The following is a 26,774-nucleotide window of genomic DNA, read 5'->3' as shown; positions in this document are numbered from 1 at the left end:
TATAAAAGTCTTGTCATAATTGTTTTAATCAACTCATATTCAACAGAACATACCTTTTTCCTTTCTAAGCAATTGATGTACTCAACAGGAAGCAGCTGATGTACATATCAGCTTTACCAATCTTCAATTTGCATTCAAATTTAAACTATAACGTGAGGAGTAAAAAGCTTCCTACCCACGAAAAGGGTATATTTCTTCCAGTTTATGTGATGAGATAGAATTCCAAATGATATGTACATGAACCAGCTAGCATATCAAATGAAACCTCCAAATAATTGAGAGCATAATCTGAATCCAAATAGGGCATACACTATACTACAATCTTATGCCATTTCATGTAGTCCACAACCATAAGTCATGCTGCAAGAGTAATTACAGAAACGCTGTCTTTAACTATGACAGTAAATAAAAAGAAAAATATAATTACTCCAACACTAAGCTATGATACTCCTAGACCAGCAAGATCCGCGAACACCAAACAACATAGACTATCAACACCAAAAGTAGCATCAGAGAATAGCAAACAACATCCATCAAACCAATAGCAGCAACACGCCTCATCAAAAACCAGACATGACTTATGAAGTGCGTAAATATCTCACAGTGACTGAAATAATCAAAATTGGCAACATCCGATAATTTATTTGATTCCTTAGTGACACACTTGACATCCACCGTGATCCATTTATGCATTACAACAACTGCTTCTTCAACCCTACATAATTGCAAAATGAAATAATCAGCCCAAAAGAATCATGAAAGTAGAGTGTAGACCATCACTCAAGAAGATCCAAGCAAGAAACTTTCCATCCTCATATTGTAACAATAAGAGCTCCATGTTCCACCCAAGTCAAAATATAAAATTCCCGAGAATAACATCACATGATCAAAACCAGCATATGCCACTTGAAGCTAAGGACTTGTACATTGAAGGAAACTCTCCTTGAAAATTTATCTATTCTAACCTAATATTAGACACCAATTCATTCACTGCAGGATAGCAGCCACTATCACACATAACTTTTCTTACCATTCCTTAACAGAAATTCATCCCCTCATTTAGCCAGCATCGAAGTTTAAATTATGCCAGTAAGTAAGAAACAATAAGCATCAACATCCTCTACTTTCTTTATCCTCAAACCATGTGGAACCCAGTATTCCATGGATTACCACACACCATAATATACTCCAAGACAACAAAAGATATCACAAATACTCCAAGACAGGTAAGGTATCAACAAATTATAGCACACCCAGAAAAATAATCAGAAATATCAAAACATGCTAGCTTATAATCTCATTCCAAATGTCCATTGAAAAAAGGTTGGCCCATGTGTCGGGAGTTAACTCCCCTGTTAATTTTTATAATTGACCTCTAATTAGACTGAAATATCAAGAACCCTACGGGATTCAAAACTAGGGTGATAAAGAAGGAACATGACAAACCTGGAACCTTAATTGTTATCCACATACATGTTCTGACATTGATTTTTTCAATTATTTCTCAATTGAATATTTGCTTTGGGAAAATTGCATCTAGTTTCTACACAGTTGGATAGTTCATATTATTGGAAACCATAAAAATCTGTCAAACCTTCTTCCTTTCGATTTTGTAGCAAGGCATTTCCAAAAACTGATGAAAAGAAAGAATAGAGTGATATGCATTTGATAGGAACCTAAAAGGAAGAAGTAGGGCTAGGGAGAGAGAATAAAAGTTAGTTAGCACTTATCGGTTTTAGGGGATTTTCTGTTATAAAAGACAGGGAAGGGTAGTGAGTAATTCACTTGGAGATATTGTTAAGAGAGTTGGTTAGGAGAGATTTCTCTCTGGTTCACAGAGCTCTTGAGCTCATCATTATACCATTCAATAATATACAGTTTTGTTTTTGGATTTTATGAGTTCTAATGCTTACTTTATATAATCTCAATCTCACAAACAACTCTAGCTCTACTTAAATTCAAAACTCTGAAAGCCATAAGGAACCATTGGTATCATGAAAATATCCAAATGAACATAACACGTATTTTTTAATTAAAATTAAATTAATAGTGAGTACATTGTGTAGCTCATCATCTTTTGTAAATGCAACTATAAGTAAATAAAATAACAAATAATAACAATTCTATCACTTTCATCAAAATTCAAAATAACCAAATATGTAACAAGAAATCACCTTAACTAGTCTTTCTCTTGCAAAAGACCTCTACCAATCATTTCACGCAGTAATTTCTCTGCCCTTTCGTTCTTATCATTTTCAAAGAGAGTGCAGACAATTGTTTGAAAAGTTACAACATTAGGAATGCATCCATCGTCTTCCATTTTTGACAACAGGTTCTCAGCATCATCAAGCAAGCCCTCTAAACAAAGACCATTGATCATAATATTATATGTCCAAACTGTTAAATTATAGCCTTTAATGAAAAGATCTTGAAAAATAACTTGTGCGTTCTTAAGTCTTCCTTCTTTGCATAGTCCATCGATAAGTATATTGTATGTGTTAATATTTGGTTGAATGCCATGGTCTTTAATCTTCTTGACCAATGCAATTGCCTTGTCAACTTGATGGTTTTTACATAAAGCATGTAAGAAGGAGTTGTAAGTGATTACATCGGCAGGTTGACCTCTATCATGCATTTGATCAAGAAGTTCCCATGCATGAGAAACTCTACCAGATTTGCACAAACCATCAATAAGAGAATTGTAAGTTACCATATTAGGTTCACAATGCATTTCTTTAAAGAGATTCAAGGCTTCATCAATCATTTTAATCCTACATAAACCATTAATGATGATAGTGTAGCTGCGAACATTAGGTGTCACTCTCCTTTTTCCTATGATGTTGAATACATGCTTTGCCTTATTCACTTCATTAACTAGGCAGTAACCATCCATTAATGAATTGTATGTAACAACATCAGGTTCCACGCCTTCTTTCATCATCATAGCTATCACATTTTTAGCTTCTTTGATCTTTCCTTCCTTACAAAGAGCATCAACCAATATATTGAAAGTATAAACATTTGGGTTGATGTTTTTCAATACCATTTCATGGAACAAACGAAATGCATCTTTGAATTGACCAACAATTCAAAATCCATAGATTAGAGAACTGAAAGTGACAACATCAGGATAAATTTTCTTTACAATCATTTGAGAGTATAACTCATAAGCCTCAGTCACCAATTTCTCTTTACACAAACTATCAATAATTGCGTTGTGCATTACTACATTAGTGTTGACCAATTTCCCATCAATCTTTCTCAACACTTGTAAGGCTTCAGTTGTTTTTCCCATTTTACACAAGCCATTGATCAAAGTACCATACATAACTTGGTTCAAGTGAAATCCAAGTGCAATCACACGGTCATGAAAATGTAGAGCTTCCTTGACTTTACCGTTAAGACAAAAAACCTTTGACAAGTGTATTCAAGGTGACGGTATTCGGCTGAAAACCCATCTTAAGAATATTGCCAAATATAGAAAAGGCAAAATTCATTTTTCCAAGATGACAGTAACAATTGATCAATATACTCAAAGTAACAATATTTGGTGTAATTCCATTGAATACTAATTGGTGTAATTCCATTAATATGGTCTCTATTCCATTATAGTTAATATTAACATCGCCTGTTTTTCTTTTAAAAAAAGTGAGTTTAATAATAAATTTGAGGGTAAAACTTACATTTGAAGACAAAGGCTACGAATTTTAGGCACCACTAAACATGTTAGGTCAACCTTGTCGAGATGAAAAATCAAGTCTAATCAAAGGCGATTAACTTTGGTTTCGCCCTCAAAAAAAAAAACTTCATCAGTATTCAGAATATAAGGAAAATATTACTTAGCAGATGACCAACAAGTACATATTTACAAAGGAAATTGGACTAAGTGCAATATTCATAGAAAAAAAAAAACAATATACTCATTTTCATTGTCACATTCATGATTTCTTACAACTAGTTGATGAAAATATAATATGTTGATTCTAACCAAGAGTCTTTAAGCTTAGAGGAAATATGAATATCATATGCCTATAATTCTGAATCCATGTCCATTCTTGATTATGAGTCTGAATTTTCAATCTTTCTCAACAGAATTCACATATTGCAGCCAATGGAATATGTGAAATCTGTCTTCCCAGTAGAAATTTTAGCTCAAACTGTTGTAGCAAATAAAAAAGTAGTCACAAAATTTGGCATCAATAAAGTAGTAAGAGTTACTGAAGTAAAGAAGTAAACTATAAGTCAAGGAGTGGATAACTGAAGTAAAGAAGAGTTGCAGACAGTACACTAGCTTGCTACAAGTACAACTGAAGCATATGCACATGGTTAAACTTGATTTGTTTTCACTATTTGATTTATATCTAAGATTACATAGTGTAAGTAATAATCATGAAACATAATGAAACTATTTGAAAACAAATTGTTTTTTTTTTTTGAAGTAGAAAACAAATTGGTTTTGTGAATGATATTTTTAATACAGTTTGGAGTGTATCAAGAGCATGCAGCGGTGGCATATTGAAGAAGGATCCAACCTACTCAGTTTTTATTTGAAAGTTAAATATAACATAATTCTATATAAAAAGTTGTGGTTTTAATGATGGTTGACACATTATGGTTGAACTATAAGGTAACTTTTATAGGCCTGTTTACCAAGATATGTAGGCAAATTGTGTGGCCTTTTGTTTATACGACTAAAGGGAACTATAGATACCATCACAATTCACAAGCCACTTGAAGCTTCCCCTCTGCTACACATCAAAACAACCCAACATCTAAAGCTAAACTATAAACCTTTCACCATACCATAAACACAACAAAGATGAATTTTCAGAATTCTACTACATTATGAAGGTATCACCAGTAGATTATCAATTTTGAAATCAAGGAATTGCATGCAATACCCATTATACCAATTTAGTAATTACGTCTTCACGGGCAATCTGTTAAAGTCCACGCGGAACTATACCAGCAACATCAATTATAATACACCAAATTCTCAAAAAACCCAAATCATGAGTTTAAGAAACAATACGGGGACTGGCAAGGAAAAAGCATGAGCAAGATTAATCGACAACCTTACAACAGAGCGCCAAAACAGAAAAGCAACACAGGAAATCTACAAATAAAGCAAAAGAAAATGCTCCTATGCAGACCGATATCTGCTACTGTCCAGATGACAAAAGTAAAGCCGCAATCAACCACCTAGAGAGAACCGAATCTAAATAACAAATATCTATCGCCAAAAACCACAAGCTCACATAAGACCAGAAAAACCTAAGCCTATACCACCAAAACTGAAGCTCACACCAGCAAAGCATCCGGAAGTTCTACAGAAAATACATCCCTTATTCACCAAGCCAAACAGTTCATTGGATCCCAAAAACATAGGCATGTTTTGAAATTGATGGTATGACAAGGACAATTAGTGGTATCTCAATTAATGCAAGTGTAAAACAGCTCAATCCAACACAAAGGTATCAGCACATCAATACAGCATGGATTGTATTCCTGAAATACAGAATAAAACAGAAGAATGTCTTATATCAAATTTAACAGGGCAATAATTTAGACAATAAAGGAAGGAGGAGCCAGTAAACCAGTCATCATAACAAACAAAAAACTTGAGTGTTGAGAGAAACTAAACTCGCCGAATATGGTTGCTTTGTGATTACTGATGCATGAGAGCTAATTGGCATCATAACATACCAAAAACTTGTGTATTGAGAGAGCCTAAAGTCACAGAATATGGGAAGTTCACAGTCAGCTAATATATAACAGAGTTACGATCCAAGTTAAATTTGACCATCATAGAAGGCCGGAATACAACCTGTGGTAAGCTATAGCCTATAACAGTCAGCTTCTAGTAAGTTAGCAATAAACTGGAGTCAATTCAAGCAACTTTAAATACTACATTACATTATGACTAGAAACATAAGGACGTCTTACAGCAAATGGGGACACATCATATCCACCAATCAGAAATTCATAATTGTTCAACTTCTGTTGTGGATATTCATACGATAGAAAAAGCACACAAAAAATAAAAAGTTCAAAGGGACAAGAGAAACAAGTGTGCTGTGTGCATATGTAACAAGCAACATAGAACAAAAGCTCTACCTCATTTCAAATTCACAAAAGCTTTAATTAATCCTTTTCAACACTCTCAACTGAACTAAAATCTAACATTACAATATTAATATTACGCTTCATTGCGTATGAAAAGTTGAAAACTATATTTTTTTATTCTTTCGAGACCAAAAGTGCTCCCACCAAGTGCAGTGGGATCTAGAAAGCTTCAATTAAAGCCATGCATGTGACAGCAACAACAAACCAGTTAACACAATATACTAGATAGATCATCAAGATCTTCTTGCATAATCATTCAAGTGAATTTCAATCAATTTAAATTGTTAAAATTGCAGGTGTTTGGATAGCAATAGGAAAATGTGGTACATACTTTTTCAGTGAATTTCCATCAGTATAAATATATCTTTGTCGTCAAAAAAAAAAAAATTGTTCAATGATAACACTAAGACAAGGGAAAGAACCCAGGAATACAAATATAGCAGATTAACTTATTGCTTCATTTCAACAGTCAATAAATCATATACAACAATAACATTAACATTCAATGCTCCTACCTTCTCATATTAGTTTGTGATTTGACTCACTTAAAATGAGCAATGAATGAAAAAATCATTAAAGTAGATAAATCTCATTGACAATTCCTTGCAAAGATAACAGATAACTATGTCAAGAAAAAAAAAAATCAGCCATTAACACCATTATAATATGGAAATGAACATATCAACAAAACATGAGTTTTATTAACATTAAAGTGATAGTGAGACCTTTGAGTAGTCCAGTCCACATTTTACTTGAAAAATAAAAAATCAATGAATCATAACAATTGCATAGTTGTCTCAAAATTCAAAACAGCCAATTATATAATAAGAAATATCTTACATAGAGTAACTCTTACAATAGACCTCTAGCAATCATTTCACGAAGAAGTTTCTCCGCCTTTTCATTGTAATCTTTATAAAAGAGAGAACGGATAATAGTTTCATAAGTTACAGCATCAGGAATAATATCATTATCCTCCATTTTTGACAACAAGGCGTCTGCTTTATCAAACAAGCCCTCTTTACAAAGTCCATTGATCAAAATGTTATAGCTCTGAGCATTAGGAGCCACTCCCATTCGAGCAATAGTGCTAAAAACATGTTTGGCCTTATTCACTTCATTAACTAGGCAATATCCCTCCATTATTGAAGTGTAGGTAACAACATTCGGTATTACACCTTCTTTCATCATCATAGCTATCACACTTTTAGCTTCTTTCATCTTTCCTTCCTTACATAGAGCATCAACCAATATGGTAAAAGTATACACGCTAGGGTTAATGTCTTTCAATACCATTTTATGGAACAAACCAAATGCATCTTTCAATTGACCAATAATGCAAAATCCATAGATTAGAGAATTGAAAGTGACAACATCAGGAGAAATTTTCTTTGCAATCATTTCAGAATATAACTCATAAGCATCATTTACAAGCTTATCTTTACACAAACCATCAATGATTGTGTTGTACATTACTACATCAGAGTTGACCAATTTTCCTTCAATTCGTCTCAAGAACTGTAATACGGCTCTTGTTTCCCCCATTTTACACAAGCCATTGATCAAGGTCGCATAAGTAACTTGGTTCAATTGAAATCCAAGTGCAAGCACATGGTCGTGAAAGTGTAGAGCTTCCTTCACCTTATGGTTTAAACACAAACCTTTGATTAGAGTAGTCAAGGTTATGGTATTGGGGTGATAACCCATCTTGAGAATTTTGGCCAAAATAGAAAAGGAAAAATTCAATTGACCAAGATGACAGTAACAATTGATCAAGATAGTCAAAGTAACAATATCAGGAATAATTCTGTTGAGTTCTAATTGGTGATAAAGAGAAATAGCAGTGGTGTATGAATAGCAGTCGCTGTTAGTCTTAACAAGGGAACCTAAAACTTTGTTAAATTGAATGATGGATGGAGTGGGACGCTTACAGAGCATGTGATTGAATGAAGAAATGACATCATCAACATCAACATTATTGGGAATGAATGATGAAAATGTTTTTGTTAAGAAGGGAATAATAAGAAAAGTTGGTTTAGAAGAAGAAATGCGAAACCTGAAGCATGATGAAAACAACGACGACATTTGAACGATGGAAAGGAGATGAGTGTCACTGAACGAAGTGGAAGGCTGATGGCGGTTACTTTGTTGAGATCTGACCTGAAATTGGAACAAGTATCACAAGGAATTATCAATGTTTTATTTTTAACCAACAAATGTTTTATTTAAGGACTTATTAATAACCCACAAATGTTTTATTTACGGACTTATTTTTAGACTAGTGATATTTTTTTTTTGAAGGAGACTAGTGATATTTGAACAACTCATTTTAGACAACTTATGTAACAACTTCTTTTCTCTCTCTTTTTATTGGTCAAAAACAATGGAAATAGAAAAAAGAAGAGAGAGAGAATAAGAGTATAATGTGAGTATGAGAGAGGAAGTTGTCACAAAGTGGTTGTATAAATATCATTTCTCTATTTTTATTTTATTTTTGTGATAAAAAAATTAAAAAATGGTTTAAATGTCATTTTGTTTACATCTAATAGGTATTTGCAGATCATCCAACAAAATATGTCCTCATATTAACGACGACAATTAAACTTACAATCTTGCACCTAAATCAATTTGTTATCAATTTAGTCGACTTTCATTGAAAAAAATTATAATATCTTGCATGTGATGTGACTCAACTCGTTACCAACTGAGTTGACCTTCATTGGAAATAATAATAATTAAAATAATAATAATAAATTTGATTATTATTAAGAGTGGCTTCTATACGGTGAAGGATATTTATAATATTGACGACAACAAAAAAGAAACTAAATGGTGAAATGTCCACTCTCTTTTGGAAGTATGTTTGAAAAGGGTGTCAATCATTACTTTCTAGATTTCCTTGCTTATTTATAATAGGGCAGTGTTAACTTGTGCCCTCAGGGCACATGTTAAGAATCTAAAAATGGAATTAAATAATAAATTTTGTCTTGAAAAGATAAGATTTCAAACTTCTAGTATATTGAATGCACAATTTCCAAAAAATATTTCTATCTTAGCTTCTTAACTTGTGCCTTAAGGTCACAAGATAACATTTCCCTTTATAATATGGAATAGTCTGATTTAATTCAATCATAAGTGTGTGCCTTTTCTTGACAGTTGTTACTTGGTTTTAACTGATTCATTCATGCAGCCCCGCTAGATTGTTTGTTTTGTGGACTGTCCATGGAAAATTGAAGCATTTATTCTTATTTTGCAATGGTGATTTAGTTTGAGAGCACCAACTCCTGGACAATACTTGGGTGCCATTAATGGCATTGTGCCATTAAATCCTGGCCATTGATGGCACCCAACACACACATCACACACACACACTTGGGGCAATGTGTGGCCCTGATCTAATGGCATGGTGCCATTAATGGCACCAAAGTGCCACCCCCCAACTCCTTTTGTCTCAAAGAAAAAGTAGAAACCTTGCAATTCCGTTTGGATTGGTTTGAGATAAATATAAAAAGTTGATGCTTTGAGGAGAACTATTACTATGAAAGAAATCTTGACAAATTATTACAGGTGTCAAATTTAAAGTTGTGAAGTAAATATTATTGTTGATTGTTGAGCTGCATGTTTGATGACACTCTGTCATCTTAGTTTTTCTTAGGCACTTTTATATCATTTTGGGTCATATTCATTGCAATTCATGGAGTTACAAGCTACATAAGCAGAAGAAATTGAAGTTTTTAAAGACTGAAAATCGGCCACCGATTTTTGCTACAGTTTTGAGCCAGAAAGCTTCTGGAAAAATCGGCCACCGCTGGGTAAAATCGGCCACCGATTTTGCTTCTTCTGGCACACGTGTTAATGAAATCGGCCACCGATTATGGAGCACGGTGGCCGATTTTTAGCTTCTTATAAATATAAAAGAGGTGTTTCTGAATTAGGAGTTCACGTTTTTGGAGATCAAAAGGCATAGAAACACATAAGGAGAGATCTAGAGCAACATTGGAGGAGATTTTGAGCAAGAATCATTCATGAATTGTTCTTGTAATCTTTCTTTTATCCCTTTCTCTTGTTTAATTGCTATGTGTAACTAAACCCTCCATTGTTGGGGATGAGTAACCCTAGATGAACATGATTGTCATATGACCTAATTTTAATTATTGATGAAATTCATTGAATTGCTTTTCTTATCTCTGTTCTTAATGCTTTTATTGCTTGGCCACCTTTAAATTGATTTACGGTTTATATTGTGATACGGAGGTGGAATTTATAAACGCTTGAGATAAGAAATCCTTGCCTTTGTAATCTAGGAATAGATGCAAACCCTTAGAACCATTCGAGAATCCTTGTTCGTTCATGCTTAATCCTAATCTTAAAACTCACTAAGGAATTAGGTGTTTATTTTAGAATTAACGTTTCTGTCACTAAGGAATTAGGGCACGAATTTTATAGAGGATTCGGTAGCAACTAGATGAGTCGATTCAATAGCGATAATTAGGTTATTGATATGAAATAATCATCCAGTAAAACTCATCCCCAACACTTTTCTCTTTATAAATTTTGAACCATATTTACTTCGTTTAATTTTCATTATTGCATAAAACAAACCTCGTAACTTTTTGTTCAATTAAGTCTTAAATACGATTCAATAGAATAACGCGATCCTCGAGTTCGACACTCGGTCTTACCGTTTTACTTTACTACTTGCACGATTTCGTACACTTGCGAAAATCGCCATCAAGTTTTTGGCGTCGTTGCCGGGGATTGCCAAATCACTGTTGAATTTTATTTTTCTTAATTGAAATTTTTTGCTCTGCGACAAAATTGTTACTTTTATTTTATTTTAATTATTAATCAATCTTCTATTACTTACCTATTGTCTAATCTTGTATGCGTGGTCAGGCCTCAGCTGAACTTGTCTTTGTTCCAGAAGTTGAAAAATTTTGCCGAGCAATCCGAAAGGAAACAAAACTCAGAAAACTTAGAGAAAAAGAAGAGGCTAGTGTAGTAGAGATTGAATCTGATGAAGAAGTAGTCGAAGAGATGGACGTGCAGCCACCACCACCACCACCTCCAGCTGCGGAAGAGAGACTTCTCGGAGACTATGGGGCCCGTGATAGAAACCGAAATAGGCTGACCATTACTAATCAGCCTGTGACGGTGAACAAGTTTGAAATCAATCCCGGTCTGTTGCGGGAGCTGAAGGAGAATCAATATGCGGGAAAGTACAATGAAGATGCCAACAAACATTTGAAGAGTTTCTTTGTACTTTGTGAGACAGCAAAAGTGCAAGGGCACTCTGAAGAAGCCAAACGGTTGAGACTGTTTCCGTTCACTTTGACTGATGATGCTTATGAGTGGTTTGACTCCTTACCGGCTGGTAGTATAACAATGTGGAATGAAATGGAAGACAAGTTCTTGGAGCAGTTCTTTCCTACAGCTTTGTTTGTGAGAAGGCGACAAGACATTTCTAGTTTCCAGCAGAGAGAAGGAGAGTCCTTGGGAGAAGCTTATAAAAGATACAAGAAGCTACTATCAGCATGTCCCGAGCACAACTTTGATACTACTGTTCAAATGCAGATTTTCTGTAATGGTCTGCGTCTAGCTGCTAGACAAGTTCTCGACACAGCTTCCGGTGGTTCCATAAATTTCAAAATCGCCTCTCAAATAATCAAGGTCATTGAAGTTGTTGCACTTAATGAACAAATGGAGATGTATGATAGAACTGGTGGTACAAGGGGAGGACTCATAGACTTGAATCAATTGGAACTAAAAAATGCTCAAAACATACTCACTGGTAAACATATTCAAGATGCAGTATCGGTTGAAGTGACAAAGAGAATGGCAGCCCTTAACTTAAGCCAACCACAAGTTGCTCCGGTGAATCAGATGAACACTGTCAAATGTGATTGGTGCACTGGCCCTCATTTTACTATGCATTGTGATGTACCCATGGATGCAACCCAAGTGGAGATGGTGAATTATCTCAGCAGTCAAGGGGGTCAACAGAAGAACAACCCTTTCTCGAATACTTATAATCCAGGATGGAGAAATCATCCAAATTTTTCATGGAGGAATCAACAAGGTGGGTCTCAAAACCAACAACAAGGGGGTTATCAAGGAGGTCCATCAAACCAAGCACCAAAGAAGGCGGATTGGGAGTTAGCAATTGAAGCAATGGCTACCAACATGAATTCCTTAGCTCAGGAAACCAGGGAAGCTCAAAAGAATACAAGGGCTTCAATCAAAAATCTTGAGACTCAAGTTGGGCAAATTGCTCAACAACTCACACAACGAGCTCCAGGAACCCTTCCAAGCAACACTTTTATTAATCCAAGGGATCATGAAAATGTGAACATGGTTACTACTAGAAGCAAAAAGAGGGAAGAATCATTATCATCTCAAGCTAAACATGATGAAGGTGACTCATCTCCTGAACTAATTGAAGTGGAGGTCGAAGTGTGTGATACCGTTGATACTCATGTTGTCGAAGAGCCAGAAAAGAAAAAGAAAGATGAGCTTCCAAAGCCACAAATCAAGTTGCCTTTTCCTCAAAGGTTGAAGAAAGAAAAAGATGAAAAGTGCTTTGCAAAATTCATTGAGATGTTCAAGAAACTACAAATCAACATCCCATTTGCTGAAGCTCTCCAACAAATGCCTTCGTATGTAAAATTCATGAAGGACATCCTTTCAAGGAAGAGAACAATTGATGATGAAGATGTGATGCTCACCGAGCAGTGTAATGCAGTCTTACAAAGAAAAATTCCAAGGAAACTAAAAGACCCCAGGAGTGTCAATATTCCTTGTACCATTGGGGATAGAACTTTCAAGAAAGCTTTGATTGATCTTGGAGCTAGTGTGAGCCTGATGCCGCTGTCCATCTACAAGAAACTTGGCATCGGAAGAGTAAGAGATACTTGGATGACATTGCAGTTTGCAGATAAGTCCTACAAATTTCCCTATGGCATAGTTGAAGATGTTCTTGTGAAGGTTGATAAATTCATCTTCCCGGTAGATTTTGTTGTTCTTGAAATGGAAGAAGATGATGACATCCCATTGATACTGGGGCGTCCATTCTTGCAAACTGGAAGGTGCTTGATTGATATGGAAGATGGTACTTTAACGTTGAAATTCTTTGATGAGGTGGTCAAGCTAAATGTTCTCAAAGCTATGAAACACCCGGAAGAAAAGGAGAAGTGCTATAAAGTAGATATGATCAAATCCTTTGTGAAAGAAAAATTACAAAAAGAAGTGCCAGCTTTACCACTTGAAAGAGTTTTGAGCTTACCACCAGAAGATGCTGAAGAAAGTGAAGACCCCCATGAATGTGAGGTTCTAGCTATGTTGGAGGCTTGCCCATCCCACAATCGTTGCACCCCTACTAGGTGGGAGGAGTTACATCCTCAAGAAGAAGTTACAGAAAAATCAAAGAAAGAACCGGTAGTTTAACTCAAACAATTACCTCCTCACTTGAAGTAAGTGTTCCTTGGTGAGAAAGAGAAGTACCCAGCCATCATAAGTGCTAATTTGAGCAAACTAGAGGAGGAGAAGCTATTGAGGGTGCTTAGAATGTACAAGGGAGCTCTGGGCTGGTCTATTGATGATTTGAAAGGCATAAGTCCTACGTTCTGCATGCATAAGATCTTGATGGAGGATAATTACAAGCTGGTGGTGCAGCCACAACGAAGACTCAATCCAGCCATGAAGGAGGTAATCAGAAAGGAGGTTGTCAAGCTACTTGAAGCTGGTATCATTTATCCCATTTCAGACAGTTCGTGGGTTAGTCTTGTCCAAGTTGTTCCTAAAAAGGGCGGGACGTCCGTGGTGATGAATGAGAAGAATGAGTTGATCCCGACTCGTACAGTCATTGGGTGGAGAGTTTGTATAGACTATAGAAGGCTGAACACTGCAACAAGGAAGTATCATTTCCCACTACCTTTTATTGATCAGATGCGTGAGAGGTTAGCGGGTCATGAGACTACTATTTCTTGGACGGTTACTCCGGGTATAACCAGATTGCTATAGCACCAGAAGACCAGGAGAAAACTGCTTTCACGTGTCCTTATGGGATATTTGCTTATCGTAGCATGCCATTCGGGCTATGCAATTCCCCCGTCACATTTCAAAGGTGCGTGATGTCCATATTCTCCGATATGCTTGAAAAACATATTGAAGTGTTTATGGACGACTTCTTTGTCTTTGGCTCTTCATTTGATAATTGTTTACATAATTTATCTCTTGTATTGGAAAGGTGTCAACAAACGAATTTAGTCCTAAACCGGGAAAAATGTCATTTCATGGTGAGAGAGGGAATTGTTTTGGGTCACCGTATCTCCCACAAAGGGATAGAAGTTGACCAAGCAAAAATTGAAGTAATAGAAAAACTTCCCCCTCCCACTAATGAGAAAGGCATTAGAAGCTCTTTAGGCCATGCAGGTTTTTATAGGAGGTTCATTCAAGATTTTTCAAAAATAGCAAAACCTCTCACTAACCTGCTTGTTAAAGACATTCCTTTCCAATTCAATGATGAGTGTTTAAATGCTTTTAACACTTTAAAGCAAAAATTGATCACTGCCCCTATTGTCACTGCCCCTGATTGGTCACTACCTTTTGAAATTATGTGTGATGCAAGTGACATGGCTGTTGGGGCAGTGCTTGGTCAAAGAAAAGATAAGTTGTTGCATGTAATTTATTATGCAAGTCATGTTTTGAACCCGACACAACTTAATTATGCGACCACTGAAAAAGAACTTTTGGCTGTTGTTTATGCTTTTGATAAATTTAGATCTTACTTGTTAGGGTCTAAAGTTATTGTTTGCACTGACCATGCTGCACTAAGGTATTTGTTTTCTAAGCAGGAATCTAAGCCAAGGCTTCTTAGGTGGATATTGTTATTGCAGAAATTTGATTTAGAGATCCGTGACAAGAAAGGATCGGAGAACACTGTGGCTGACCATCTTTCTCGTCTTGAGAAGATGGATGAAACGGAGGAGAAGAGGCCTATCAAGGACCTCTTTGCTGATGAACACATCCTAGCGGTCACGGTGATGCTGTGGTTCGCAGACTTTGCGAACTACATGGTGGGTAAGACAATTCCTTTTGACTTTAACTCCCAACAACGTAAGAAATTCCTACACGACTGTAAGTCATATGTGTGGGATGAACCATTTTTGTACAAACGGGGGGTTGATGGTTTGTTAAGAAGATATGTCCCCGAAGATGAACAAGAAAAGGTGTTGTGGCACTGCCATGACTCCAGCTACGGGGGACATTTTAGTGGCGATAGGACTGCTGCAAAGGTCCTTCATTCAGGCCTGTTTTGGCATACTCTGTTTAAAGATGCCTTCACCTATGTTAAGAAATGTGACCGCTGCCAACGCACAGGAAATATTTCAAAAAGAAACGAGATATGTTAGAAGTGGAAATCTTTGATGTATGGGGAATTGATTTCATGGGACCATACCCATCCTCATGCTCAAAGATGTACATTTTAGTGGCAGTAGATTACGTTTCTAAGTGGGTAGAAGCAATTGCCACGCAAACCAATGATGCTCAAGTAGTGGTTGCCTTTCGTAAGAAAAATATTTTTTCACGCTTTGGGGTACCTGGAGCGCTAATTAGTGATGAAGGCACCCACTTCCTCAATCGAAAGATGCAGGCGTTGTTGAAAAAGTACAATGTGCATCATCGGATTGCCACACCTTACCACCCTCAGACCAGTGGCCAAGTCGAAGTGTCAAATAGGCAAATCAAACAGATCTTAGAAAAAACTGTGAACTCGTCCCGAAAGGATTGGTCACTTAAGCTTGATGATGCCTTGTGGGCATACAGAACAGCGTTCAAAACGCCTATAGGTATGTTGTAACACCCCGTTTTCCCAACGTAAAAATTTCATAATTAAAAATCAGAGTAATTCAACTTTAACGGAATGCTACAATTCTTAAAAATTCATAAACTGAATAAATAGTAATTTATTCTTCAAAATCATTTAACATAAGTAATTCAAAACTTCGCAGCGGAATTAGTTCATTCAACATAAAAAGTCTTTGGCATGCAGGCCTCATCTTAAAAATCTCAAGTCTTGTTCAACATTTATTCATAAAAATCCATAAGTAATACGTAAGGAATAGAAATAGAAGACATAATCCCATCTCGTTACGTATCAGAGCACCTAAGACACACTTGTGAGGAGTCCACTCACGACCGCAACTAATCCTGGTTACTTGCAAGTTACCCATACGAAGAGCAACATTTCCAAGCAGACAGGTGAGATTTCTCAAACAATAATATTAAGCATATAAATCATATAAAGTACATTCAACAACTTAAACATCTTATAGTTCATTAATCATATCTAACAAGTTAAACTTGCTTAACTAGTGTCGTTAATCTTCTTATATTGGTCGTAAAACTATCTTAATACTAATTATAAACATCTTCATATATTATCAATTACTAATCTTAACGTCATCATATAACATCAAATAATAGTCTCCAACAATCATCACATAACATCAATATTAATCACAAACGTCACCACATTTCATCAAACATTATTTATAAGCATCAACACCTAATATCAAATATAATCATAAGCATCATCATGTAATTTCACATAAGTATTATTATCAAAACATAGCATTACCGAAAACAACTTCATAATCAAATTCATAATCAACTTCATATATCAACATAATTATAACTCACGTAATATCTTATCATAAATCATTCGTCTTCATTCATCATAGCACTTCCTTAATAACTTATCAACTTGACATCTTAACAACTTGACAACTTGACATCTCAACATCTTAACAACTTCGACTCGACTATGCAACTTCTACTTCTCAAATCATCTTAAATCATCTTAGACATCTTCATTATGCATGTGGTACCACCAGGGCATTAAGCCCTCTTCTCTAAGGTCATAAAGGACTTGTCGGGCATTAAGCCCCCATCTCTAAGGTCATAAAGGACCTGTCGGGCATTGAGCCCCCATCTCTAAGGTCATAAAGGACCTGTCGGGCATTGAGCCCCCATCTCTAAGGTCATAAAGGACATGTCGGGTATTAAGCCCCCATCTCTGATTATGCAACGACACAACTCTAATGCAACGACATAACTTTCGTACAACTTAGACAACTTCATGAACATCTATGACATCCTAACATCTTGACAAATAACATCTTAACAACTTGATGACTTCATAACGACTCGACGACTTAACAACTCTTATCATCTTAACGTCTTAACATCTTAACATCTTAGCATCTTGACAACATATGGATCACATAAATAATTCATGTCATATGATAATATAACAATATCAAATGATAATAAACAACATCTTAAAACATCATATTCATCAATCATAAACAACTTCATATAACATCGTATTTAAACATCAACAATAATTCACTATGTATCTTTGTAAAAATATAATAAATTATCCACAACATATTTTCATGTCAAACCAAAGCTACTGGAAAGATATCACAAATGTCAACAACTTTCATGTTTACAACAAGGATCAATTCAAAACAGAAACATATGAACAAAACGCAATAACATGTAACAGAGAATGTTGTCACCATACAATTTCGCTAAGACCTCCCTGTAGTATTTTCATCATAACTCAAAGACCAAACATCATTTTCACGTCAAACCAAAGCCACTAGAAAGCTAACAAAATTATCTAAAACTTTCATGTTTACTCCTAAGACCAATTCTGTACCTATCAATATCAGTTTTCATTTTAAATTCGGAAAAGTTGTGCTGAAAGTCCATAAAAATTCACTGTGACCTATGTGCAGTAATTTGACCATAACTCAAGTTCTATAAATCGTTTTGATGTGAGGCCAACGGCATTAGAAAGCTAACATCCATACCTACAACTTTCGTGTTTACACCTAAGACCAATTCCGCACCGATCAATACCAGTTTTAATATCAAAATTCGGGCAGAATGCAGATTTTCTTCAAGTTTCACCTAATCTCATGGTGCTAACCTCAAAACTGATTCTAATTATCATCCCAATGATTATCTAAGGTTTGTACACAATTTCTACATCAATTCAACAAGTTTTCATCATCTAATCATCAAATCTCTCTCAAAACCCTAATTCTCAAATTCTCACAAACTCTCCCCAACTTGTTAGATGTAATCTAATGATTTAACAACTTAATATTAATGCAAGATAGTCTCACCCTCACCTTAGATTAATTCCTGAATCAGCAGCAGCGTTCTTCTTTCCTAAGGTCTTCTCCTCTTCTCTTGACTTTTCTATTCTCTTCTCTTCTCTTCTTTCTTGTTCTCCTCTTTTCCAAAAAGCGGTTTTTTGTAAACTCTTTCTAACCTAAGCTTCTCTATTTATAATACTAAAATATTCTTCCCAAATCTATTTAGGCCCAACAACTTATTCTTCTTTCTATTCTAACCTCCAATTTTACTCACACTAATAATCCTCATATTCTAATAAATAATATTTCTCTACTAAATATATAATAATACACCAAATAACAAATATATATCTATAACAATTAACAAATATATTATGCTAGTAAATAACAACATATAACATAACAAAATATCGCTCAACAAAATATGTTAACTAAATTATAAAAAGACATCTAATCTCAACAAATCATATATCCCTCATATACATCATATAAATATCCTTATTTATTAATTTTGTTAAGTGTGCAGCAATTTAACCTAATTTTTTCCCGCTCATTTGCTTTATTAGGTTTGCAATTATTTAACCTAACAAATTTCATCTAAAAAAAATGCATCGCACCAATTTTATTCCTATCCTCTTGCCTTTTTTCCTTATTTATTAATTTTGTTACGTTTGCAGCAGTTTAACCTAATTTTTTCCCGCTCATTTGCTTTATTAGGTTTGCAATTATTTAACCTAACAAATTTCATCTAAAAAAATGCATCGCACCAATTTCATTCCTATCCTCTTGCCTTTTTTTTTAAGAAAATATTTTCTACACTTATTTGATGCTGCACATTTGTTCTAGAAACTATGAGCATATCAGTGATCACGTTTGATGCCTTCTATTTTATACTTTTTTCGGCTACCCTAATTTCCATGTAAACTTGGTTATATATACATGAATTATTGATAGATTACCGAATTTCTTTTATAATATTTTCAGATTTCATACATTTTATGAAGTGTTTTATTTTGTCTACTATGGATTATCAAGTGTTATTTTTTCACCGTTACCTATTATATATTGCATTTTATTATCTCGAGCGGAGCACGGGTCAAAAATCTAGTATAAATATATTCTAAAACTAATTAAAATAATTAAATAAAAAGGAGGGCGTTACAACTCTCCCCAACTTAAAAGAATTTCGTCCTCGAAATTCAAGCACAATAGAAAATAAACTTAGTCATTACTTCTTCAAACAAAACACAAAAACCACATCAAGTTAGTCAGTTAAACATGATCACATGAAGAAAAAAAAACATAACTACTAACTAGAAAACATGACGACACGACACAACGACTCATCTACTTGGCCGGACGGACCGACCTGCTCTGATACCAATTGTAACACCCCGTTTTCGCAACGTAAAAATTTCATAATTAAAAATCAGAGTAATTCAACTTTAACGGAATGCTACACTTCTTAAAAATTCATAAACTGAATAAATAGCAATTTATTCTTCAAAATCATTTAACATAAGTAATTCAAAACTTCGCAGCGGAATTAGTTCATTCAACATAAAAAGTCTTTGGCACGCAGGCCTCATCATAAAAATCTCAAGTCTTGTTCAACATTTATTCATAAAAATCCATAAGTAATACGTAAGGAATAGAAATAGAAGACATAATCCCACCCCGTTACGTATCAGAGCACCTTAGACACACTTGTGAGGAGTCCACTGACGACCGCAACTAATCCTTGTTACCTGTAAGTTACCCATACCAAGAGCAACATTTCCAAGCAGAGGGGTGAGATTTCTCAAACAATAATATTAAGCATATAAATTATATAAAGTACATTCAACAACTTAAACATCTTATAATTCATTAATCATATCTAACAACTTAAACTTGCTTAACTAGTGTCGTTAATCTTCTTATATTGGTCGTAAAACTATCTTAATACTAATCATAAACATCTTCATATATTATCAATTACTAATCTTAACATCATCATATAACATCAAATAATAGTCTCCAACAAAGATATTGTTTTTAAATTAGCAAAAGTCCATATTGAGTTTAAATTACTGTCACAATGATTCCCTCTAATAGGAGCTATTTCAATTCTCTTTGCATCTAGATTTTGAGTGTCCTTCCAAGCATGATCCTCGCTTGGAGGCTATGGCAGCAAATTTATAAACTTGAATTGTATCAAAATAAACGTGCTAAGAGGTGGTAGCAAATTCTGCAACCATTTGTTTGCACTCTTGTTGTAATGCCTTCGCAGCCTTCCTTTCTTCACTTGGGATTGGAGGCACATCTCCATTTGACCATGTTGGCAATGTTCGTGTTGCGGCTATGACCACTCCATCAACAAAAGTATCTCCAATGCTCAATAGAACTTTTGCTAAGAATTTCATATTGATATCCTAAATAATTCCGATTTCAATAGAGAAAAATGTAAGAAAGTACATTTTAGAATTTAAAATAGTATTGACCATACCGTTACGATAATACTCGTCAAGAAGGCCAGATATGTTGAAGACTACCAAAAAAGAATCCAAATGGATTCATCCATTGCCTGAAAATTCGATCACATCCCAAGGATTCTGCAAATTTAAGTGACATTGAGAACTAAATTTTCAAAACTCAATTGATCAAATGGCAAGCATGTATAAGTTTAAATGAATTATTCATCAAAGAATAATGAAAGAACATTATAATAAAAATACATCAAAGAAGCGACTGCGCATATATGGCGACAATGAGCATACAATAATAGATGTTAACAAATTTAAACCAAAACAAACTTCCTAAATGTTTGTGGTTTAGTCGATGAGGACCTATATTTAGGGAAGAAATTTTAAATATTTCAGACATCCCCAACAGGATATTGTGTCCTATATCCTATCAGCCCACACTTTTTATGCGTTAATAATTTTTCTGATAAGATCATAATAGTCATATAGCTCCTAATCAGCTAAACTATTTTGAATAAGAACACTGTTAGTTAGGTACCTAATGGAATCAAACCAATGAACAATGATAACAAAACAATTGAGAATTTGATAATGAAACAAAGTCAAAAGTAAGTAACTGCTTTATGGTGTAAACTATTCATACTGAATTCCATATAAAGTGAGTGGATTACATGATGTTATAAAATCATATAGATGTACATATAATAAAGAGAAACAACATGAGATTGGAGGTTTTGTGAGGCATGATTTCAAATTCCAAAACCAAAAATAATTAGAACCAACATAACAAATCACATAAAAATTCAAACTTTAATCAAAATGATTTACAACAGGAAGTGCATCAATTGAAAATCTCAAGAACAAATAAAAAAAATAAAAACTAAATTGAAAAAAATTGTAAAACTGAAAATTACCAGATCTGCCATCTTGTGAGACCTTCAATCTCGAATCGTTCTAATGGTGAATTTCTGCTATCTCATTGATTAATGATGGAATTTTCTTACAAATATATCAGTAGACAAAAATTTCTCATACAAGAGGATACCATAGTTAATGAATTTGGCTATCAAGCACAGAACTACTTTTGTACCTTTCAATATATCTTCTAGTCTTCAAGATATATTAAAAAATACAAAAGAAGAAGATTGGCCTAATACAGGCTTTGGGCCTATAATTGGAAGAAAAAATGTCTTAATGTTGTAGTTTAAATTTGGTTTTCGAAAATTATGATTGCCCTTAAAAAGATATTTTTCATTCCTAGCAACATATAATATGTCCCTGTGAATGTTCTAGAGGAACAAATTTATATAAGCCAAATGCTTCTCAACAAATAGTTGGTTCATGCAAGTGGTTATTTTTTCAAAATCCTACTGATTTTTATATTGGGAGTAATTTTAATAGTAAAAATATTTCTCCCTTAGTGTTGAAGTAATGGAAAACTAAAATTGATATCTATGAGATAGTCAGCTTAACGGTAAAAGTTTAAACTTGAAATCGAAATATAAAAATGTTCAGCTAAAAGTAATACTTGCTTTTGGAGATGACCATCATGTAATTTAATTTTTTTTTTTTGGGATTTTAAATTGAAAATAATTTCTTAAAAAATTATTTGTATTACCATTATCACAATGATTGTTTTAATTTTTTTTGCATTGAAAACAAAATTGAAATGATTTATTTTTACAAATACTCTGCTCGAAATTACGAGATTATTCATTTCGTGTTGAGAAAGACAATTATATTAAAGTATTCACTAATTTATTTCCCAATTATGATTATGATGTGGATTAGTACGTATTCATATATATATATATATATATATATATATATATATATATATATATATATATATATATATAGTATATACTTTAGTAAATATTAATGAAATTTTTGGAAACTATATCTGTATCCTACTCAACTTTGAAATAATATTAATGAAATTTTTGGAAACTATATCTGTATCCTACTCAACTTTGAAATAATTTCATTTCGTCTTGTGGTGGTTGAAAGGTAGTAATGTTGTTTTTAGCTTCGGTACATATATTTGGTGGTCGAACCCGCTCTTATGTATGGGCATCGACTGACTATTTTGTATTAATTACTTGACTGTGTTTTTTCCGTGATTGTTTCGGCACACCTTGTGCGGTAACAATTGTGCTGTCAGTGTTACTTTAATTCATTTTTGCTTGTTAAAAAACACCCATGTGGAAAATAATTGCTCATTCACAATGGAAAGGTTTTGGTGTAACAATGGATGCCTGATTCGGTTTACGAAGGAAATTCAATTTAGGGATTTTGTAAAATTAAGGTTCTTCAATTTAGACATTTGATTTTCAGATTTTATTATAAATTATAACTATTAAAATTTTCAATTTAATTTCAATATTATTGACATGGAAATGAAAGTATGATGATGTCACAATGTATAGGATCTACATCATTAATTAGCGCACCACATCATTCAGAAATAAGAAGGACTAAAAAATTTCGTTGACTTTTTAAATAAAGGGACCAAAATACTTCCTTTGTCAATACTTGACCTATTTGGCAAAAAAATTTGTTCCACAATACTTGACCTTCTCAAACTTTTAAGCTTAATTTGACAAGTTTACCCCTTATAGTTACTTTTTGTGGTCTCCATGTAAAGGTTTGTAGTGGAACAAAGAAAGTAATCATTACTTAAAAAAGTGAAGGTTTAAAAATAATAATAAGGGCAATTCAGTAAAAATATCATTATCTTTCTTTCATCATTACACTTTTCCTAATCTATGTGAAATGACCAAAAGTGAAGGTTTAAAAATAATAATAAGGGCAATTCAGTAAAAATATCATTATCTTTCTTTCATCATTACACTTTTCCTAATCTATGTGAAATGACCAAGTAGGTCAAGTATTGCGGGACGGAGGGAGTATGATTTTAGAAAAAGAGTATAAAAAATTAACAAAACTGAAAATAGAAAGACCAAAACAAATCTTCTGGATCCTTCAAAAAAAAAAAACATAACACTAAGATCGCTTCTTTCAAAAGCACCCACCAAAATCCCTAACCTCTCAAAACACTCCTCACTTCCCTATCGTTATCCCTCTAATCAAGGCAAGAATCGTTGCATCTTCCTTCAAACGTCTCTCAACCCAATTCACAACGCGCCTCCTCTCCGCCACCGCCTCCGTGCTCTCCAATCCTTCATCCCTCGCACGGCGTTGTTTTGGCGGAATTCACAACCGCGCCGATTACTCGTCCTGCGCCCTACTCGAATTGCCTTACCCGGACTTCCATCGGCCTACTGAGTTCCCTGGCCTCGATTACAACCACTGGGTCATTGTTATGGACACGCCTGGTGGTGAAGGTGCTTCTAAGAAGCAGATGATTTACTGTTTCGTCCAAACCCTCACAAAAGTTCTTGGAAGGTACGTATACTATTTTCTTATTCTTATTTTTTTAGGGTTTAATTTCTTATCAAAATTTATGCATGCATTTCAATACTCTTTTTGGATTATTTTTTCAATACTCGTTTATCCTTTGAAACCCTTATTTTTGTTGTGATAGAGATTTATGTTTTGAAGCCATAATTTTGGTTTTAGTTTGATGGGTGTTATTGTTACTAAATGATTTTTGTTGTTTGGTTTTCAGTGAGGAGGAAGCTAAGAAGAAGATTTACAATGTGTTTTTTGAGGGTGATGAGTTTGGATTTGGCTGCGAGATTGATAAGAAAACTTGCCAGAAGCTCAAACGTATTTGTTCCGTAAACAATATGGCATTTCAATGAATTATTTTGTTGTTTATTAATCGTTTTCTTGTGTAATGTGTTTATATTGTTGTTTATCTTTGAGTAGGGATGCCTGGAGTTATGTTTGCCATCCCTGATTCATATATTGGAGATCCTGAGAATAAGGACTATGGCGGTGAGGATTTTGTAGTGCTTTCTTAGTTTTATACTTGATTGTTTTCTTCCATGCATTTTGATAGAACCCATGAAATCAAGAAATGAAACTGTGTAATGGAAAATGATGATGAGCTTAAGAGCAATACAATCACAGAATGTTCCTTATCGTGGTGTTCTATCACATTTTTTAGCTGATACTTATCCCTGATCTTTCATACTGATTTGTGTTTTGCTGCTTTGAAGCCACCCACCATTTCTGATCTAATGATTTGTGACCTATGAAGCATGGACACTCCTCGGATTAGGCGTGTCCCGGTATCAGACACGTGTCATGTTCGACACGACACCGGCACTTGTAATTACACTGAATTATGCGATTTTTTCAAATTATTAGCTGTGTCGGCGTGTCCGGTGTCTATGTCTGTATCCGTGCTTCATAGTTTGTGACAATTTCCTGTTTATTTTTCAAAACTTTGATTGGTTATAACTATGTAATAGATTTTTTTATAGAGCATTCTTAATTAATTGTAGGCATAATTGAGAGCCATTCACGAAAGTTTTGTTTAATGTTCACTACAGTTTCCCTTCTTTTACTTTTCTCTTTATATTTTTAGTTCATCTTGGCAAAGTTAATCAGTAATAACTCTCAATGTCACTCAGTAATGGCTATCTCTGAATACTAATGAACTCATGCAAATTCTCTTTTTACCTCTTCTTTGTTGCTTCACAATTTTATGGAGATTCAAAATCAAACACTTGATGAAACCTCTTTTACTATGCCCCTATTGAACAAACTTTTGTTAGACCAGAACTCCATTCCATAGTCACATAATTCGTCGGAACAGTGGAGAACCGCGAATTGGTACGCGAGAACCGGTTCGCGGTTCTTTGGCGTATTGGTTCGCCTGAATTCGTTGACGAATTCGCAGAAACAAGCGTACCACAGGAACCGGCAAAAAATTTGCAAAAAAAAAAACATACTTGTAAACCCAGGTTTTATTTTATGAAGACGAAGAGAAGAAATAGATCTAAATCTCAAGTGATGGTTAGAGTTTAGAGGTTTTTGGGAAAGTGCTGAAAATGGGTTGAAGAAATTTTACAGGAGGAGGAGGCGGCTGCTCAATTGAGTGAAAGGAGGAAGATGATGATATCAGGGTTTCCAGTTGCTGGACATTTTTTACATTGGGCCTGGGTTTGTTTGGCCCATAATGAATTATTAACATTCTGAGCAATATTTTGGCACATATTTTCTACTGATTTTTCAAACAAAAAAAAATTAAAATTTCACTTTTTGAAAATAATGCAAATGTATTTATCGCAGATTTTTGCTAAATAATTTTTTTTGGTATTAAAACTATAAAAACTTCATTAAATTTCACTTTTTTTTACTAAATTTGAAGTATTATTTAAAAACTCTACTAAAAATATATTTTTATTAAAAAAATTATTGATAGGTTATTATATTTAATTAACTAGTACTAGTACTACGAACCAAGGCGTACCGAAGCTCTATACCCCCAGACGTACCGAATTCTTCTCATGTCGCGTACCGCGTACCCGAACCCGTACCACGTACCGAAGCGAACTACAAATTATGTGACTATGCTCCATTCTATCATTATTTTTTAGTATAGGTTAATTAATTATCTCTAAATCATGTTGGTGCAGGTGAATTACTTGTGAACGGAAAGATTGTCCAGAGACCACCTCGCGATACGCAACATGAGAAGAATCTGGTACATACGGAGGAATAGAGCTTTGGTTCGCGTGAGTTCGCGGCAAATTATAATAGTTCCCCAATCCCCAACTATCCCCTTCCCTGGTATACCGTATAAAAAACAAGGAAAGTATTTTCTAAGAACCACATGGGATATGTGGATGTGTGTGACTTGACAAAGAAAGAGCTTCTTAATTTTTAAGTACAACAATGAAAGTGAAACTTCCAAGTCTCACTCGAAAATATTGTGAACAAGGTAGATAGATTTTCATATAAATTATCAGTTCCTATTCTCACTTTACCTTCACTTGTAGTGCGTGTGTGTTCTCCCTAAAAAGTTAGGATCACGTTTGAAGTGTGCGTCCATTTTTATTTTATTTTAAAATAGCTGGTACTTTGGTTCGCTTAA

General features: G+C 34.4%; 3 protein-coding genes across 5 annotated transcripts; 2 read left to right on the top strand and 1 right to left on the bottom strand.

Annotated features, from left to right (window-relative positions):
* LOC146916356 (uncharacterized) lies at positions 1–8,361 on the bottom strand. Of its 3 annotated transcripts, XR_015014994.1 has the most exons (3): positions 6,983–8,358; positions 2,175–5,508; positions 1–715 (listed from the first exon to the last, which is right to left on the bottom strand). XR_015014994.1 is itself a non-coding variant. In XM_085718465.1 (2 exons), exons 1-2 carry the CDS (start codon positions 8,209–8,211, stop codon positions 2,180–2,182), a joined length of 1,971 nt encoding a protein of 656 aa, XP_085574591.1. In that variant the 5' UTR covers positions 8,212–8,361; the 3' UTR covers positions 1–2,179. The 3 variants fall into 3 exon arrangements, 2 of the variants coding, with proteins under 2 accessions (XP_085574591.1, XP_085574590.1); XM_085718465.1 differs by having other exon boundaries at positions 1–3,070; positions 7,132–8,361; XM_085718464.1 differs by having other exon boundaries at positions 1–5,508.
* A 2,649-nt stretch (positions 8,362–11,010) lies between these two features.
* Positions 11,011–13,569, top strand: LOC146916355 (uncharacterized). Its single transcript, XM_085721607.1, has one exon. The coding sequence runs from the start codon at positions 11,011–11,013 to the stop codon at positions 13,567–13,569; it is 2,559 nt and encodes an 852-aa protein (XP_085577733.1).
* Positions 13,570–15,601: 2,032 nt separating this feature from the next.
* LOC146916354 (uncharacterized) lies at positions 15,602–26,610 on the top strand. The gene is made up of 6 exons (XM_085721606.1): positions 15,602–15,974; positions 20,572–20,663; positions 23,859–24,172; positions 24,396–24,496; positions 24,599–24,667; positions 26,317–26,610. The coding sequence occupies exons 1-6, from the start codon at positions 15,602–15,604 to the stop codon at positions 26,400–26,402; spliced, it is 1,035 nt and encodes a 344-aa protein (XP_085577732.1). The 3' UTR covers positions 26,403–26,610.
* Positions 26,611–26,774: the final 164 nt, after the last annotated feature.

The sequence above is a fragment of the Medicago sativa genome, chromosome 6 (assembly GCF_051527215.1).
Source record: "Medicago sativa cultivar Bolivia chromosome 6, Bolivia_mono, whole genome shotgun sequence".
NCBI classification, from domain to species: Eukaryota; Viridiplantae; Streptophyta; class Magnoliopsida; order Fabales; family Fabaceae; genus Medicago; species Medicago sativa.
This window is presented reverse-complemented; position numbering and strand designations above follow the sequence as displayed.